This window comes from Aquila chrysaetos, chromosome 4 (genome assembly GCF_900496995.4).
Source record: "Aquila chrysaetos chrysaetos chromosome 4, bAquChr1.4, whole genome shotgun sequence".
NCBI classification, from domain to species: Eukaryota; Metazoa; Chordata; class Aves; order Accipitriformes; family Accipitridae; genus Aquila; species Aquila chrysaetos.
The window spans coordinates 44,507,069-44,524,126 of NC_044007.1; the positions used below are offsets into that span (position 1 = coordinate 44,507,069).

At 38.1% G+C, this 17,058-nt stretch overlaps 1 protein-coding gene across 7 annotated transcripts in view; it reads left to right on the forward strand.

The window, feature by feature from the left end:
• Nucleotides 1-17,058, forward strand: part of ST18 (ST18 C2H2C-type zinc finger transcription factor) — a 173,187-nt gene that overhangs the window by 107,852 nt on the left and 48,277 nt on the right. For all 7 annotated transcript variants that reach the window (XM_030012332.1, XM_030012330.1, XM_030012331.1 and 4 more), the window contains one exon: nucleotides 13,110-13,300. In XM_030012332.1, coding sequence (XP_029868192.1) covers nucleotides 13,110-13,300 — 191 coding nt within the window. The remainder of the gene's footprint in view (nucleotides 1-13,109; nucleotides 13,301-17,058) is intronic.

Here is a 17,058-nt window from a genome sequence, read left to right on the forward strand (position 1 = left end):
CCATGATACATCTAGATTAGGCATTTTACCTGAGACAAATATCTGTATCATGCTGTTTCTATTGATAACTGATTTTAAATTAAACAACGGGCATTAATCTTAAGAGTACCTATTCCCAAGGTCTGGTAACAGAATGATGGGTTAAGAGTATCTACTGCTTGCTCTCTAGCTTGGAAAACAAACTTCCTCCCTGCCCTAGCCATTGCAGAAACTGAAATGGTTATCGGGCTTTGAAAATATTAACCTCTGCCTCTGACTCCATGATTTTTGGTATAATCAAGTCTGTCATGTTGTCATCAGTCATACTTTCTTAAATTCCCAATAAATCTTTTTCATTTCTTATTCTTTTTTGACAACACTGTTAGGTTCTTAAGGAATTCAGGCTAGCATGCTAGTCAGTACTGTCCTCAAAGAATCCGTGGAAATCTATGTTTTATGCTACAGAAAAATTATTTTGTAATTGATGATTGATAGAAAACATTGAACAGTCAAGCATAAACAAACACTGAACAATCAGTATGTGGTGCAGTTTACTCTGAGGCAACGGTAAGTATATGCTGGTCACAGAACTAATAAAATAATAGTGCTAGAATTCACCTATCCTTATTATTATATCCTGTATGTCAACCATTCTCATCATAACTAATAAAACAAGCATTAACATAAATTGTAATGGCAATCAATTTTATAGGTTTGTCATGTCTAAGTTCCTCCCTTGTTTCCTCCTCCTTCTTCCAGTCCCCCTCTAATTAACCATCAAATTATGAAATCTACAGTGCTGTCATTCCTCCTCTGCCTTTGTTCTGCCTCTCCTCTCCTCTCCTCTCCTCTCCTCTCCTTTCTTCTCCTCTCCTCTCCTCTCCTCTCCTCTCCTCTCCTCTCCTCTCCTCTCCTCTCCTCTCCTCTCCTCTCCTCTCCTCTCCTCTCCTCTCCTCTCCTCTCCTCTCCTCTCCTCTCCTCTCCTCTCCTCTCCTCTCCTCTCCTCTCCTCTCCTCTCCTCTCCTCTCCTCTTTTCTCACTTTCCTAGAGCTCTGATGAGTTAATGGACCTCAGGCTTTTGCCTTTTTTTGTAGTTCCATATGCTTTCATACTTCAGAAACAGGTTGTTCTTTCAGTACTGTTAAACCAGTAAACAAGAAACAGTAAAGAAGAAACAAATAAACACAGAAAGAAATTCAAATTTCAAACATTTTCCACCTCAAGTTTTCTACTTTCAAACATTCATGTGAGTAAGTTAAGGCTTGCATAAAATGTTTGGTACTGGTGTATAGAGAACATCAGATTAAACTTTTTTTTTTCCATTAAAATGTCATTCTTTGAATGAGATTATAAAACGTACTAAGAACTTCCACTCTTAAAAACATTGTCATTGTTTCTGTGAAGAGAAATAATACCTTATAGTTCTGGGTGACCACAAGTAATGACTCACATTTTGCAGGTAACCTTGAGGTTGACGGTTATTTGACTTAACTATTTAGTGAACTGTTCTGAATAACCACTAAGATGGTTGAAACAGGAACTATATCTCATACTCCTTTTGAGACACCTGTGGTTGGAGTTGTTAATTATAAGGAATCATTTACCTAATTCCTGTAGATATTAAGACCTTCTGATGTATGCACTATGACCTCTACCTTTTCCTCCTGGATATATTTAAAACATTTAAAAGTTGTATTTCATGTTCAGATTTCCATTTTAGTTTGCTTTAGTTGATATTTTATGTGCATTTGCTTTATAGGTGACTTTTATAGCTTTCTTCAATAACAAATGCATTACATAAGTTTCTAGTGTATTGTAGGCCTCTTTTATGTCTACTATGTTCATTTCTAGCCAACACCTGCAGTCTCAGTGTCTCTTTTCTCTTTGTTATTTTATTTGATTGTGGTTTTACAATTTTTCTACTTAAAGCCTCCACTTAATATATATTTAAAAAGCAATGATTAATTAGTTTCAATGTATGCTTTTCTGTAATAGTTTTATAATACATTTCAAATCCACATAACTTTAATTGTGTCTGCTAGACTGGCAGATAGTTATTTGAATTTTTTTTCTACCTGAGAGCTTGTTGCATGTTAGAATGTTCCTTGCCTTGAACTAAAACTTGTACATTATTTAATGTATTACAGGAGTTGTTGTCTTCCCCATCACAACTTCTGTGTTTATCAGAACACGGTAAACATTATCCTCCCAACCCTACACAGGAATTTAGAGATGCATGTGCCTTAATGCCTTCTGCTGTGTGACAGAATGCATCAGAACATTATAGCCCAAAATGGTTGTTTCCTCTTATGGCAGATCTTTTCTCTGTAGATGACCACAAGCCATATAGAGATTGAAATGCCAACCGGTGACTTCTGCCTCAAATATATCAATCATGAGTTAAATATTATGGCTGGCTGAATTGCTCTGACTAACTGATGTCAAGGGTGGATTCAGCCAAGCAAAAGCAAGCTGAAACAGACTGTGGACAGCCTGGAGATAGCAAGGAAAGGAAAAGAATGCAGCCATGGGACCTCCTGCTAAATTAAAGGGAGGTACTGGCTCCTGACAATGAATTGCTTACAGTCCCATTGTCTGTTGTCAAAAAAAACCCCAAACCAACAACTTATCTTCTTTATGTCTTTTCTAACCAGGTTGGTGTTACCAGTATGTTTTTTATTTAAGCATTTACTAGCGTTAGCAGGCTCACCACTCACGTGCAAGGCTTTCTGGACGCAAAGGTTGTGTGGATGATCTGTAGATTTGCCTAGAAACTTAATCCATTCTAAGCCAAATTCTTGGCTTGGGTCCCACTGGAATTTATTGACCTACTGAACCTGGACAGATTGAGTGAGTAAATGAAAAAGAGGCTAGTGAGGCTGGATTTGGCCCAGATCTTGGGCATTCATTCATATTACTGAGTTTAAGAACTTCTTGAGCTCCACGCAAAAAAAAATAAGTTTCCTCCAAACTGGCTCTTACTAAAAATAACTTACCTTTGAGAAAAGGGCCCAAATATACAGCTCTAGCCATATAGAGTCCTTGATCTGTGAGCTATAGACACCGTGAAGTCATCCATTTCATTAACACAGTATTTCAATTAGGGGTTTTATATGTGTTATTTTTTATATGATCTGAATATTCTCATGATCCTACAAGCTTGTAAACTGAAAACAAGAAAACCAGAGAAAAGAATTTAAATCTGTGCTGTCCTTCTCTGAGTTGCCTTTCCTGTGGGGAGAACCCTGATAAAATAGTAAACTAAAGTTTAAAAAAAAAAGAAAAAGAGGTGGTTTTTTTTAAAAAAAAGTCATTTCATGAGCCTATTGCAGCCTGAAATTGTTGTCCTTTAGCCTCAGGCATCACAGTGAGCTTGAGGCATGGGTAGATTTCTCCATAACTATGTGCCTTTTCCTCTGTTATTGCTGACTTACCATTGCTCCACTCTTTTTACATGCTTCTTTTTATTTGCTCAATCATTTCACAGTCCAGTTGTTCTTTTTGGTCAGGTGGCCTATAACATTTAGTTTACTGTCTGAAACATCTCCAAGCTCAGTACATAATGACCCAACACCATTACCCATTTCTCCCTAGCCTCTTCTTATGGGGGCTAATAAATCCTATTTCACCAACAAGGCTATGGCAGCTCCTTTGCTTTTCTTATATGTCTTTTTTAAATAAAATATATCTTTTAATATCATGCTCCAGCCAGCTTTCAGTTATGATACCATATTTTCTCCACATTATTATCTGTCCAGTTCTGTTCCTTTTTTCCTAGCTAAACCTTTCATTTGTGTATACAGACAGACACTTTAATACCCCCAAGTAACTGAGCTTATTTTCCTCTATATTAGTGTTCATAAATGTGAATTTCCCTTTTATCTTTCTTCCCATATATACCTCATGTGCATTCCTTTCATCTTAGTTCAGCCCTGGACTGAACTTCTCACAACTCTGGCATTTTAGAAAAAGAGCATTGCCCGCGTATGGCAGTAAACTTTTCTATTTGTAGAAGGCCTTTTAACCCTGGGATGATCGCTACAGTGCACAGAAAAAGCCTTTGTCCCTTTCACAACTTGTAAGCCAAGTGTACAGGTTTCTTAGAAAGAGGTGAAATACATTTTTTGTGGTGTGTGTGATGTCAAAAAATGAGAAACAGTCAGAATTTCTTTAATTATCATTGCAGTAAGTCACACTAGTTCTGAGCTTCTATTACAGCCAATTAACAGGGTCCAAATGGCGAGCAATATTTTTCAACACATTTTATTGCTTTCAGTTCTTACCATTTTAATGCTTAAAAATGCTGATGGAAGGAAATTACTTTTACCTGATGAATTCTCTCTCAAATACTTTTTCAGGAATTCCCAGCTGGAGCTATTTTCCAGATTATTTTTCATTACCTAGGCTGAATCAGTGAAATAAAACACACTCAGTCAATGAGTTCAAATATTACAGATTACCTAAAAGTTACGGTGGCTCAGTTTACTTTATAAAATACAAGAAAACATCAATGTCAATAACTCTGACTCCAATTTAGGAATCAGGGCAAATACATGTTAACTTCTTGTCGGTGATGAGAACTCAGTGCTCCTTTCCTGGACTAGCCTCCAAAATTTCATCTGTAAAAACTCACATCAGAGTTCTGTTAACAAATGACCTTTTTTTAATATTTTCACATATAGCCATTCATTGGCATAATATTTGAATATATTTTAATAATTATAAGAATTATTTAAAACAATTAGAAACTTGTTTGTTTGTTTGTTTAACTCAATCTTCAACTTTCAATGAACTGTAGCTCAACCCTTGATTACAATTTTCTCAGTTGCACGATCTTACTCCTTGAAGTTCTTCAGCTAGTCAGTTTGTTGCCATCAATAACCTGTAAAGCAAGCAGTTGTTTCTGGACATGTGCAATTTTCCCACACTTGGTAATTCACAAATCTTTCTCACTTTTACTTTTTTAGGTAGGTAGAATGGTCATTTCATTTAACCCATGGTCCAGCACGTTCCACTATTCAGGGAGAAATTCATGGACTTACAAAACATCTGTAAGCATACTTGCATATCCAACTGAGTAGAACAATATTTGGAAATGGGGAGTACATTGCAGGATGGAACATCAGAATACAGTGCTTTAGAAATCCCGAGAATGTATGTAGTCTATACAGCAGACAAGATAGAAGATATTGTAAAACTTACAGATCTTTCTAAGAATGAGAATTGAAGGGTACAGAGATGGGGTGAAGTCTTTAGAGCCTTCTCTTGAACTACCTTTCTCACCAATGAAAGGTATCTCATCAAATACCTTCCTTAAAAAAAAAGGGGGGGGGGGGGGTTGATCAAGAAGTCCTTATTTAATACACAAGTCATTTTCTTTATGTCCTTTGAGAGACTTTGCTTAGTTTTGCATCTAGCACCTATACAGATTTTAGAATGGAACACAGTAAACAGAATTACTGTTTAGTTGTCTTTTTTCCAAGGGCATAAACCTTGTAGATTTTATATTCCCATATCCATAGTCCAAAGTGATGCAATTTACTTTATTCCTTTTAGAAAACATTCTTTTCTCTCCATGTATAAAATCTATGACTAATCAATGTCTTTTAAAAGTAGCTTCTATCTAGTTTTCTGAATCTAGGATTTGTCTTTGTATATAGTTAGATTATGTGAATTCTTTCACATTCAGTAAATAATTTCATGGCATTGGAAACACCACCCTAGTCCTTAGATGCTGGATAGTTCTTGCAGACCTGACTGATGCTGAGGATTTTCAGTCTTTCTGTGGAGACTCCAACTTCTGGCCATGATGAGACAGTGTGTTAATACCACCATTCTGTCTGTTCTCATTTTTAGAGCAACCTGAGCTGAGAACACTGTCACTCTCACTTCCACTGAGCTATAAAATTTATATGCGTTCTTTGCAAGCAATGAGAGTTAGTTAAGGAAATGGAACATAAATCTGACTGTTTTAACCTGAAGACAAACAATTGAGTCACAGACACTCTCCACCTTCCTCTCCAACCACTGTTGTCCATCTGAAGTTGCTATAATTAACAGCACTCATTTGGTTTTTTTCAACTGCAGTGATCAGACTATCAATGCTCTCTTTCTTTGGACTCTGACATTCCAGCTCCTCTCATGAACCTCCAGCATTCATGGTTGATGTAAATAATAACATGAATGTCACTTCAACTGACATGCAATCCATCCTAGGAGCAGATCATTCCCTTTCTGTATCCAGTGCTAGTAATTTCTCCTGTTCTTCACCAGCTTTTGAGGAGCTCAGATTTTTGTGTGATTTTGGGGGATCAGATACTTTCAGCTATAGCCTAAAACTTTGGAAGCCATTGTGCTAAAGAGTTAGACAGAATTCAGCTCATCTGTTTCTTAGAGAACAAGCTGACATAGAAGAGGACTAAGATTGGGAGACACTCAGAATTTCTGTTCCTTTTAGGTACCTCTGATTCAGTGTAGTCTTAAAAATCTTAGAAGAAAGCCCAACCATGACAGACATTTGTAAGCTACTGGTTCATCTGTGAGTGGCACATGTCCCTGAATTTTCGAATACCAACTTTTCTCGCCTGTAAGGAAAATGTAGTATTTGACTTTGACAGTGTCCTAGGTCATCTGCATGTTTGTGAACTAAATCTGATCAAGGCCTAAAGCCTCTGGAAACGTCTTTAATCACAATATGATTAAGGAGTAGTTAGGCTAACCTTCTTCTTATAACTACTGGTGTGATTTTAAAATGGTTCTGCAAATCAGAAAATGATGTCTCCTTTAACTGTAATTCAATAGTCTAACACTTACTTTTGTAGTATAGTTAAGCAAACAGTCAAAAGGCAATTCAGGTTAAGAATTTAAAATTATTTTCTCCACAACTAAAATGTTGCTCTAATTATTCTTGCACAAACTCACATGAGGAGTGGGGTCCTTAAATAACGTTAGACAATAAATGTAAGTGCCTTGATATTCAAATACATTTCTTTTCTCTTTTGAAGCTAAGGAATATACATGAGATGCAGTGTGTTCTGTTCTTATTATTTTACATGGCATCCATTACAGGCATTAGTAAACACCAGCTGACAGGCTGAACATACCCCTTGTTTTACCCACTATTGCAATTCATCGCTCTGTTACCATGCTTTACCAATCTGCAGGCTGCTGTGAATAAGAAAAAAGTCTTGAGATCTAGAAGTCTTGCCAGCAGATTAACAGCAAAAAATCCTTGCTGGCTACAAAGTGGTTAAAGGTCAGGTTAAAGGCTTGACAAACACATCACTTACTTAGATGAACCAGTTACAAACAAAGACAAGAATGACAGTTTTTAGCAGTAGGAAAAGCTGTATATGGTTAGGACTCCTTAAAACCTCTCTCTCTTCTGAGGCATTGGTGTGTGGTGGGGAGCCAATGAGTTGTTCTGCCTGTATACTACCAGTGTCTGCAAGATATATTCTGAAGAGAAATAAAGGAAAGAGAAGGACCAAGTAAATTTCCCCCAAAAGTATTTAGGTATGAAATACATATGAAAGATTTATCATGGGGGGGTTCAACACATGCAACCAGGTCATACATGTCTTAGATTTTAACCTTTTGGCTCACACCATGATAACTGACAAAAGACTGGTTTTGGTAACTGAGTTCTTGACTAAAAAATAACAATAATAAAAAATCTGCTCATTATAGGTAGTACTAAAATGATTTCTTATTCATAAAATTAAAGTACAGTTAAATTGGGAAAAAAACCCATGTATTGGCTTTGGGCTTATAACAAAAAGAGCTTCTCCTGTTTTATGAACCTCAGATTACCAAATAACCTTGACAGCTGAATCAGTGTTCCATGACAACAAGCAGGCCATTGATAAATAGCAACAAAACTATTAGACGTTGAATTTATGAGATGAGTAATAGAGAAGCTAAATTATAGGTTTACCATTTGACAAACTACAGCTTGACAAATCTGTGCTAATGTACATGTGTGTGTATGTGTGAATGTATATAAGGAAAGGAGAGAAATAGAAACTTTTAAAGACCAAAGTGAAATCGACATGCCATGAATGTTATGAAAGCATAAATATATTCCTTTCATAGTAGTTAAATTCCCAGTGGCCATTATTAAATACTTAGCAAATCATGCGTAAGTACTTGAAAAGGCTACCATTTCTGAAGTTGTTTTTTCTGTTTTAATTTTAATTTTTAATTTTAAGCACTGTAAGGTAGAAAAGAAGGTGCATGATCAATCTTTAAACTGTCTCTTGCAAACTAAGAGGTTTCAGTTAAAACTCAATCCCAGCAGTTTAAAAAGTAACCAGCAAAAGCAAGAGTATATTCTACTGGAGTTGAAAAATGTCTTCCTGGCCTATGGAGAGCAATTTGGACTTCCTAGGAAACAAGCAAAAACTGCATTTTGTCACCTTCCTATAATCAGAGTAGAAGGTCAGGAATGATTTTACTAAAGTTGAATCTCATAGAATCATAGAATCATAGAATGGTTTGGGTTGGAAGGGACCTTAAAGATCATCTAGTTCCAACACCCCTGCCACGGGGGTTGCTCAAAGCCCCATCCAACCTGGTCTGGAACACTTTCAGGGATGGGGCATCCACAGCTTCTCTGGGCAACCTGTTCCAGTGCCTCAGCACCCTCACAGTGAAGAACTTCTTTACATCTAAGCTAAATCTCCCCTCTTTCAGTTTAAAGCCCTTACCCCTTGTCCTATCACTACATGCCCTTGTAAAAAGTCCTCTCCAGCTTTCTTGTAGGCCCCCTTTACATACTGGAAGGCTGCTCTAAGGTCTTCCCAGAGCCTTCTCTTCTCCAGGCTGAACAACCCCAACTCTCTCAGCCTGTCCTCATAGGAGAGGTGCTCCAGCCCTCTGATCAACTTCATGGCCCTCCTCTGGACTCACTCCAACAGGTCCATGTCCTTCTTATGTTGGGAGCCCCAGAGCTGAATGCAGTACTCCAGGTGGGGTCTCATGAGAGCAGACAGACAGAATCACCTCCCTTAACCTGCTGATCACACTTCTTTTGATGCAAACCAGGATACAGTTGGCTTTCTGGGTTGTCATGTTGAGCTTCTCATCAACCAACACACCCAAGTCCTTCTCCTCAGGGCTGCTCTCAATCCATTCTCTGCTCAGCCTGTATTTGTGCTTGGGATTGCCCCGACCCATGTGCAGGACCTTGCATTTGGCCTTGTTGAACTTCATGAGGTTCACAGAGGCCCACGTCTCAAGCCTGTCAAGGTCGCTCTGGATCGCATCCCTTCCCTCCAGTGTGTTGACTGTACCACACAGCTTGGTGTCGTCAGCAAACTTGCTGAGGGTGCACTCAATTCCACTGTCCATGTCACCGACAAAGATGTTAACAGCACCAGTCCCAATACCGACCCCTGAGGAACACCACTCATCTCTGGTCTCCACTTGGACATCAAGCCATTGACTGCAACTCTTTGAGTGTGACCATCCACCCAATTTCTTATCCACTGAGTGGTCCATCCATCAAATCCATGTCTTTCCAACATAGAGACAACGATATTGTGCGGGACAGTGTCAAATGCTTTGCACAAGTCCAGGTAGATGACATCAGTTGCTCTTCCCTTATCCACCAATGCTGTAACCCCATCGTAAAAGCCCACTAAATTTGTCAGGCATGATTTGCCTTTAGTGAAGCCATGTTGGCTGTCACCAATCACCTCTTTATTTTCCATGTGCCTTAGCACAGTTTCCAGGAGGATCTGCTCCATGATCTTGCCAGCACAGAGGCGAGACTGGCTGTTCTGTAGTTCCCCGGGTCTTCCTTTTTTTTCCTTTTTAAAAACGGGGGTTATGTTTCCCCTTTTCCATTCAGATGGAACTTCCCTGGACTGCCACAACTTCTTGAATATGATGGATATTGGCTTAGCCACTTCATCCACCAGTTCCCTCAGGACCCGTGGATGCATCTCATCAGGTCCCATGGACTTGTGCACCTTCAGGTTCCTTAGATGGTCTCAGATCTGATCTTCTCCTACGACGGGCAGTTCTTCATTCTCCCAGTTCCTGCCTCTGCCTTCTGCAGCTTTGGTGGTGTGACTGGAGCACTTGCCGGTGTAGACTGAGGCAAAAAAGTTGTTGAGTAGCTCAGCCTTCTCTATGTCCTGGGCAATCAGGTCTCCTGTTCCCTTCCGGAGGGGACTCACATTTTCCCTAGTCTTCCTGTTATCACCAACGTATCTATAGAAGCTTTTCTTGTTTCCCTTGACATCCCTGGCCAGATTTAATTCTTTCAGGGCTTTAGCTTTCCTAAGCGGATCCCTGTCTGCTTGGACAATTTCTCTGTATTCCTCCCAGGCTACTCGTCCTTGCTTCCACCCTCTGTAGGCTTCCATTCTGTGTTTGAGTTTGTCCAGGAGATCCTTGTTCAACCATGCAGGCCTCCTTCCATAATCACTTATTTTAAAATGATGGGAACTATAGAGGAAATCTGGGTGAGTGGCCACTCATGTACAGAAAAAGATAGGATAAGGACAAGCTAGTGCATCAGTCTTTCATAGAGGAGAAACTTTCTAACATGAGCAACATGCTTCCAGGCAGATTTGTGGGCCTTCTGTCCTGACATTGATGCCACAGCTTTTGATTTACTGCTGTAAACTCTGGTGGTTACAGTCAAGTGGGATTCTTGTGCTCTCATTTTCCAGAGCAGATCTGCAGGTGGCAGGTGGCAGCAGTACCCCTGCACTGGTCTTGACAGTGGTCTGCTAACATCTGATTTAGACTGTCTTTCACAGTTGTGGTGAAAAACCAATGTATTTGATAGCTATTATGCCAGTCCCCAGCGGTGGGCTTATAACATTATGTTACTAGAAAAAGATTGTACTTAGTGAGCAAGAATACAGCAATCAACTTACCGGCTTACCATGTTTTCCCTTAACTCGACTGGAAGATAGACAATAGTCAGACAAATTACAGGATTAAAGCTGAGGAGCTAGATGAAGTTCTGTGACCTGTGTTAACAGGAGGGCATACTAGATGATCTAATTGTATCTTCTGTTCTAAAAATCTATTAATTATGCTTGTGTAAGAAACAGCTGTATCTTTGTCAAAGGGGAATTAAACACTGGAAATTCATCTTGTCCTAAACACTCTCACAGTAGCTACTGGAGATAAACTTGAAGCTTGACAAATAAATGAGAAAGATCAAAAGCAAACCTAGTGAAGGTTTTGGTTGATAAAAACAATTATGTGTGAAGGGTTTTCAAACATTTGTCATTTATTCAATTTTTCTGAAACCACATGAGTGGTATGAACTGCCATTCACAAATACGAATTAAGAAACTCTTGATTGTGTTTTCTTAGAAATAAATTATGCATATTTGTCCACACTACATCCATCCCTGATGTCTGTTATATGGGCATCATTTCCAAGGGGATGCTTATACCATTGTGATTCTGACCTTTAATATGATATTCATGTTATCCTCTATTCATAAACAGAGAAATAACACAGAAGCCATAATATATTCAACTACAGCAAGTGCTTAACATCCAGTATTCCTGATGCCCATAGCATTTTAGCTTTCAGAAGATCAAGAATATCTACTATGTTTAAGATGCATATGGTAGAATTTTAACATTCCCCCTAAAATGCAGATCTTCACATTTCCATGTCCTTCATGTTTGCAATGATGGATTGCCAAAAAGGTGCTTAGCCAAAAATGGGTATTTTTTTTTAACAAAAAGCTCAAGTTAGTCATATGCTTTCATCCAAAACAATCAGAACCTGAGCCAATTTAGTGCACATAAGATACCTTGGAAGGATTAATTTATGCTGTTGAGCTTGTAATATGTGTAACCAATAGGAGTTCTCTGCATACATGGATTTTTCACAAATCTTGCAGCTAAGTCAGTGAGACAAATGCAAAATCCAACACCTAAGGGCACTGTGTAGATGTGTAATGCACCCTGGGGGTGCCTAAGGTCGAGAAACCATTGAGTGGATTACACAGATTCATATATGTAGTTTTTTCATCTCTGACAGATATAATATGAGCACTATTATTCATACTACATAAATTTCTTAGAATACTGTGTGTGAGAGAACAAGGAAATCATGCCAAATCACTTACACAAAAAGTTGTTAAAAAAAGAAGGTTGAAGGTTCAGGCCTCTTTAGTGACGTGTCGTATGATGTGACATCTATATGCCATACAGATCAGCTGCATGGCAGCGAAGGCTTTGCTAAATATCTGTAGAATCAAATTAATATGCAGACCAATATGTGGATCTTATATGAGCTGAAAGAAGTATATAAAATCTGCTAAAAATCTTCCTTTTTAAAATACTGTGCTCTCTTCTCATGTCGGTCATCTGAAAGTTAGGCATCTAGACTGGGTAAGGTCTTTCCCAGGGGATGGCTCACCCTCTTTATCAGGTAGTTCTAGTTTTAAATGGGATGAATTGCCCTCTGGAGGACCTTTTTTCCAGAGTCTATATAGAGACCCGAGAAGAGCTTAAACTAGTCATTTATGGCTGGAGTTAATAAAATGAAGCCAACGCTTGGGACTGATATTGAAAGAGGGACCTATATTGCATAATGTTCTGAAGGTACAGTGTGTTTCGCACAGGTTTTATGCACACAGGTTGAACTCAAGGTGCGTGATTGGATATCCATACTGATGTAAAGGTAATGGAGCCCAAGGCTCAGGATGTTGTAGTATAACTAGTGGTATATTTTTCCCCTTAGCTGTTACTCTGGATTATCAACCCAGACTACAATTTTGTTCATCCTTTCCTAGGTGTATTTATTTTACTGCAAAGCAGGGCTTAGATTAGTGTATGCTTACGTAGGGTTAAGCATGTTACGTTATGGGTTTTTTGGTTTTGTCTTACTCCTCATTCCCCTTTCCCCAAACAGATTCTGGCAGCAGTGAAAAGAAATGGGACTTGCCTGTGCCCTGAACTTCGAGTACATGAGCTAAAATTAAATATCCACTGAGTAGAACTTGCTGAAACTGCAAGTGAATTAGTATTTTGTCAGTCCTCACTTTTATACTTGGAATTAAGCTAGAGGATGGTGCTATTTTTTAAACAATTTACCTCTCACTTCTCCCACTTTTTTCTCTATCATTGGCGACTGATCATTGCAGTGCCTACAAATGCTCCATGGCTAAGAAGAGAAAAGCCGAAGAACAGATATCAGGCGTTCCCGTCAACAAAAGGAAGTCCCTGTTAATGAAACCCCGCCACTACAGCCCCAGCTTGGAATGCAAAGAAGACAATGAAGACAGGACGGATTTACAGGAAGAAATCAGTGTCCTCGAAAGCAGCTCAACTCCAGGTAGTCAGGCAGTGTGCCTCTGCTTGAACCTGAATTTCACAGGAAGGGAGATATGAAGCAGTATTTTCAAAAAGGATGCAGAATGTGTTTGACTTCTAACAGAGTTGGAATGGTGCATTTCTGTCTAGGTTTAACCATCAGACTTCCAATTATTTTGTACAATAACTCCTCCTGGGGTCTAGTAAATGCTTTGTAGGTCACACAGAGAGACAACTACTGCAGCAGTTCAGATATGGAGCAGCATCTGCTTCTCCACTAGCTCTGTCAAAGAACAAGGTTAAGCCCACCACGGAGAAAAACACATTTATGAAGAGCAGATTTTCACTGGAATATACAGAGCTCTTAGGAAGAAAAAAAACGCTTAGCAAAACATTGTTGACTTTAACATTTAGCAAAGCAATTTCATGCGTATGACTGCTACGTGTATTCTGTTTAACACGATTATTAAACTCAGCACTTTTATACTTGTTATTCCAACTCTGCTAAGCCAAACGTCCAACAATTTATAGAAACTTCTACAATGTGTATGCTGGAAAATATGGAAGAGGATGGGGAGACAGAAAGATATAGCTACAGTATGTCTTTATTGTTCTTTCTTTCTAACATGTTTATATATATTCAAGATGAACAAAAAATATAAAACTAAATTCGCTGTCACATACTTGTTTAAGAAGTCCTGAACAAATAGTTAATCAGGCAAGTTAGAAGATATCAGTGGAATACATTCTGCATTTGTTTTGAAGGGAGGAGTCATCAGTGGATAGTAAATGTCAAGATAAAAGCAATGTGATCTGACACTGGGAAATTAGTAATCATAGATAATATGAAAGCAGAATGTACTTCTATTCCACTCAGTTGCTGGTTGCTACGGGAGTTTAAAGGTAATTTATTTTCCACTCAGTTTCTTCTTATCAAATATTTTGGAAGGGCAGGGTGCTAGATAATCTCATCTAGGCTCCCTTTCCCACAAAAGTTTGGACCAAGTGATCTTTCAAGGTCCCTTCCAACCTGGGCTGTTCTATGATTCTATGATGAACTGAGATTAGGAATTTACATCTTTAGCCACTCTAAATAGAATTTCCTCAAAAACAAAACAAAACACTCAAATTTCATACATATGAATACTATAAAACACATAGAAGAAGAAGGAGGCTGTCTTTCAGATTAAAGAGTCAAATCCTGGTTTTACTGAAATTAGCGGAGGTCTTTGTGTCATTTCTATACCACAAAGATTTCAGCCAGTTGTCATTTGTAAGTCTTCTAGGAGGAGTCTCTTCCAGGAATCTGCATCCCATCAGTATGAAAGCCTAGAAGGAAGCTCCCTCTTCAAACAGAACATTAATTAACAAGGTGATACCCAATGTCTCTGTCTTTTGGGTGACATTACTAAGCTAAATTCATCATGAAAAAAGCTCCATGGTTCTCAGTGCCTGTCCAGCCTGCAAGGAGTATTTCTATCTTCTAACACCAGAAGGGAAGCTGTTTGAGTAAGAGTTCCTGTATGCTTTTTTTGTTTGCGGGTTTTTTTTGAGATATATAGGGTTTAGCTGATTTTTCTTGTATTGATCCAGCCTTGTTGCTGGTCATCCAGAGCTGCCCTCAGTAATGTGTTTTTTCTTTCCCTTGTGTCTGTCCTCTGCACAGCTTGAAGAACTCACTGAAGGGAAAGTACTATGATGGGTGTAAAGGTAGAACTTGTGCCATATACAGATAAACCTAAGTCATTTAACTGGTTCCTTTTTTTAAAAAGGGCAAGTGTTGGGCCAGGTCCATTGATATAAATGTAGGGGAACCCTATTCGCACCCAGCCCCTCACTCAAAAGAAAAAAAACACTTGATTTCCAAAAGATTTTGTTGATACCAGTGAGATTTCTCCCAACCTGCTTGTGTCAGTGATAATACAACCTATCCCCTTTGCATTAATTTTGCCAGCTACAAACCAAATTTCACCTAAAACATACAGCTGGTCTGGGTATGTATGTTTATTTGTAATTTCTTAATGTAGTATTGCTTATTTTATTATGAACTCATGATTTTTGTCTGTTGATCAGTTAATGCTTCAGTTCATGGGTTGATGCAACTGTAAACTAAGCTGAGTTTTGATTATTTTTAAAGTAAATTTACAGCCTGTAGAAGTGAAAAGCAAAGCTGGGACAGCTGAACCAGTAAGACTGGTTCAACAACAAATTTTTAAACATTGCATTTAAAAATTGCTGATTATTTAAGGATCAAAAATCAGTTATAATGCATTTATATTATTTTTCTTCTTTCCCCCAGAAAAATAACTGAAAAGACCTGTTGTTATTATTATCAAGTTTTGTTTTCCTTTGAAGAGTGGGAGATTTCTTTTAAAGCTAGAATGTCTTACATTTTGAAATGACCCACTGACGGGATTCTGTTATTTTGCAAATGGCAGAAGAACAAATAATAAATACCCATTTGACTCAAGTTGGTTATAGAGCCAAATCATCATTCTTACTTGCTGAGACGTGAAAAGACAGCAGACTTCTTTATTCAGAATGCTGCAACGTGTGTGGTACTAGACCAGCTGCTAAAAAGTTACACTAAGGTTTACAGACATTTTTTTTAACACAACTTTATGCACACAGTGCACAAGGCCACCTCTCCCTGCATGAGTCCAATTTTCTGAAGAAGAATAAGAATTAATCAATATTTTCTTTTAACATATAACAAACAGTTGAACCAAACAATTATGTAAACTGGAAATGACCCAAAATGCTAACAGTTTGGCAGCAGTAAAGTGAAATGCATTGTGGTGCACATGTGCATTTTTGTCCCCCTTTTCCCCTCCACAATAATCTGCACTTAATAGGAATATTTTAAACTATGTAGCTAAGCAACAGAGGTAATTGTTGCTTTCTAGAGCTTTTGTTAGGCACTCTAACACAGCCCAAATATGCATAATTAGGTATAATGTCTATAAATCATTATTGTACACATGTGGGTAGTTAAGTGGATTGAGAGAATAGTTCAATGAATTGGACATATTCACTGAAAATGCTTTTTATTTGTTTTCTGTAGTTCATAATACTTTAAAATTATCATAACCCTTTACACTTTCTCTTAATAGCTCGCTGTGTTATTGAGAGAAACTTCATTTGCATTTTAGACTATGCTTAATTTATTATTTAAACCTGGAGTTCTTCTGATTCAGGAGAGGAGAGACACATCTTATGAAATAGTCTGTGCTTGTTTATTCATCCTCCTTTCTAGGAAGTAAAATGTTAAATTTTTCAGTTTATGTTGAATAGATCCCAACAAAAGAATGTACCCTATAATCAGCATTATTGAAGGGGCTAGTGTTGTGACTAAATTCTTCCCTTCATCCAAAAATGCTTTTAGTTACTATGGCAATATTTACTTGATCCTGGCAAACCAGTGTTGATTTTAGAGAGATAATTACCAGAAAGGAAGATGATGGAGATGTATTTTTGAGTGTCCTTGTCAGAGGAAATGTTTATAAAAAATTAAATGAGATACAAAAGGCATATTGTTTTCCACACCGACAACCTCTCCTACATGCAGCCTCTATTACCTGCTAGCTGCTGCTTTTCTTCTGAAGAAAGATGTTTATAAAGACAGGACGCACTTCAGTGGTGTCTTTAACAAGTCCTTTATGAGTCTGTATATAACAACCATTTCTGTTTGCCTGTGCATGACCTGATCTATCACTTAATGTGGCAATTGCAATGGTGACCAGGAGCTCGCCCTTTGTGAAGTATTGAGGTTTTTTCCAT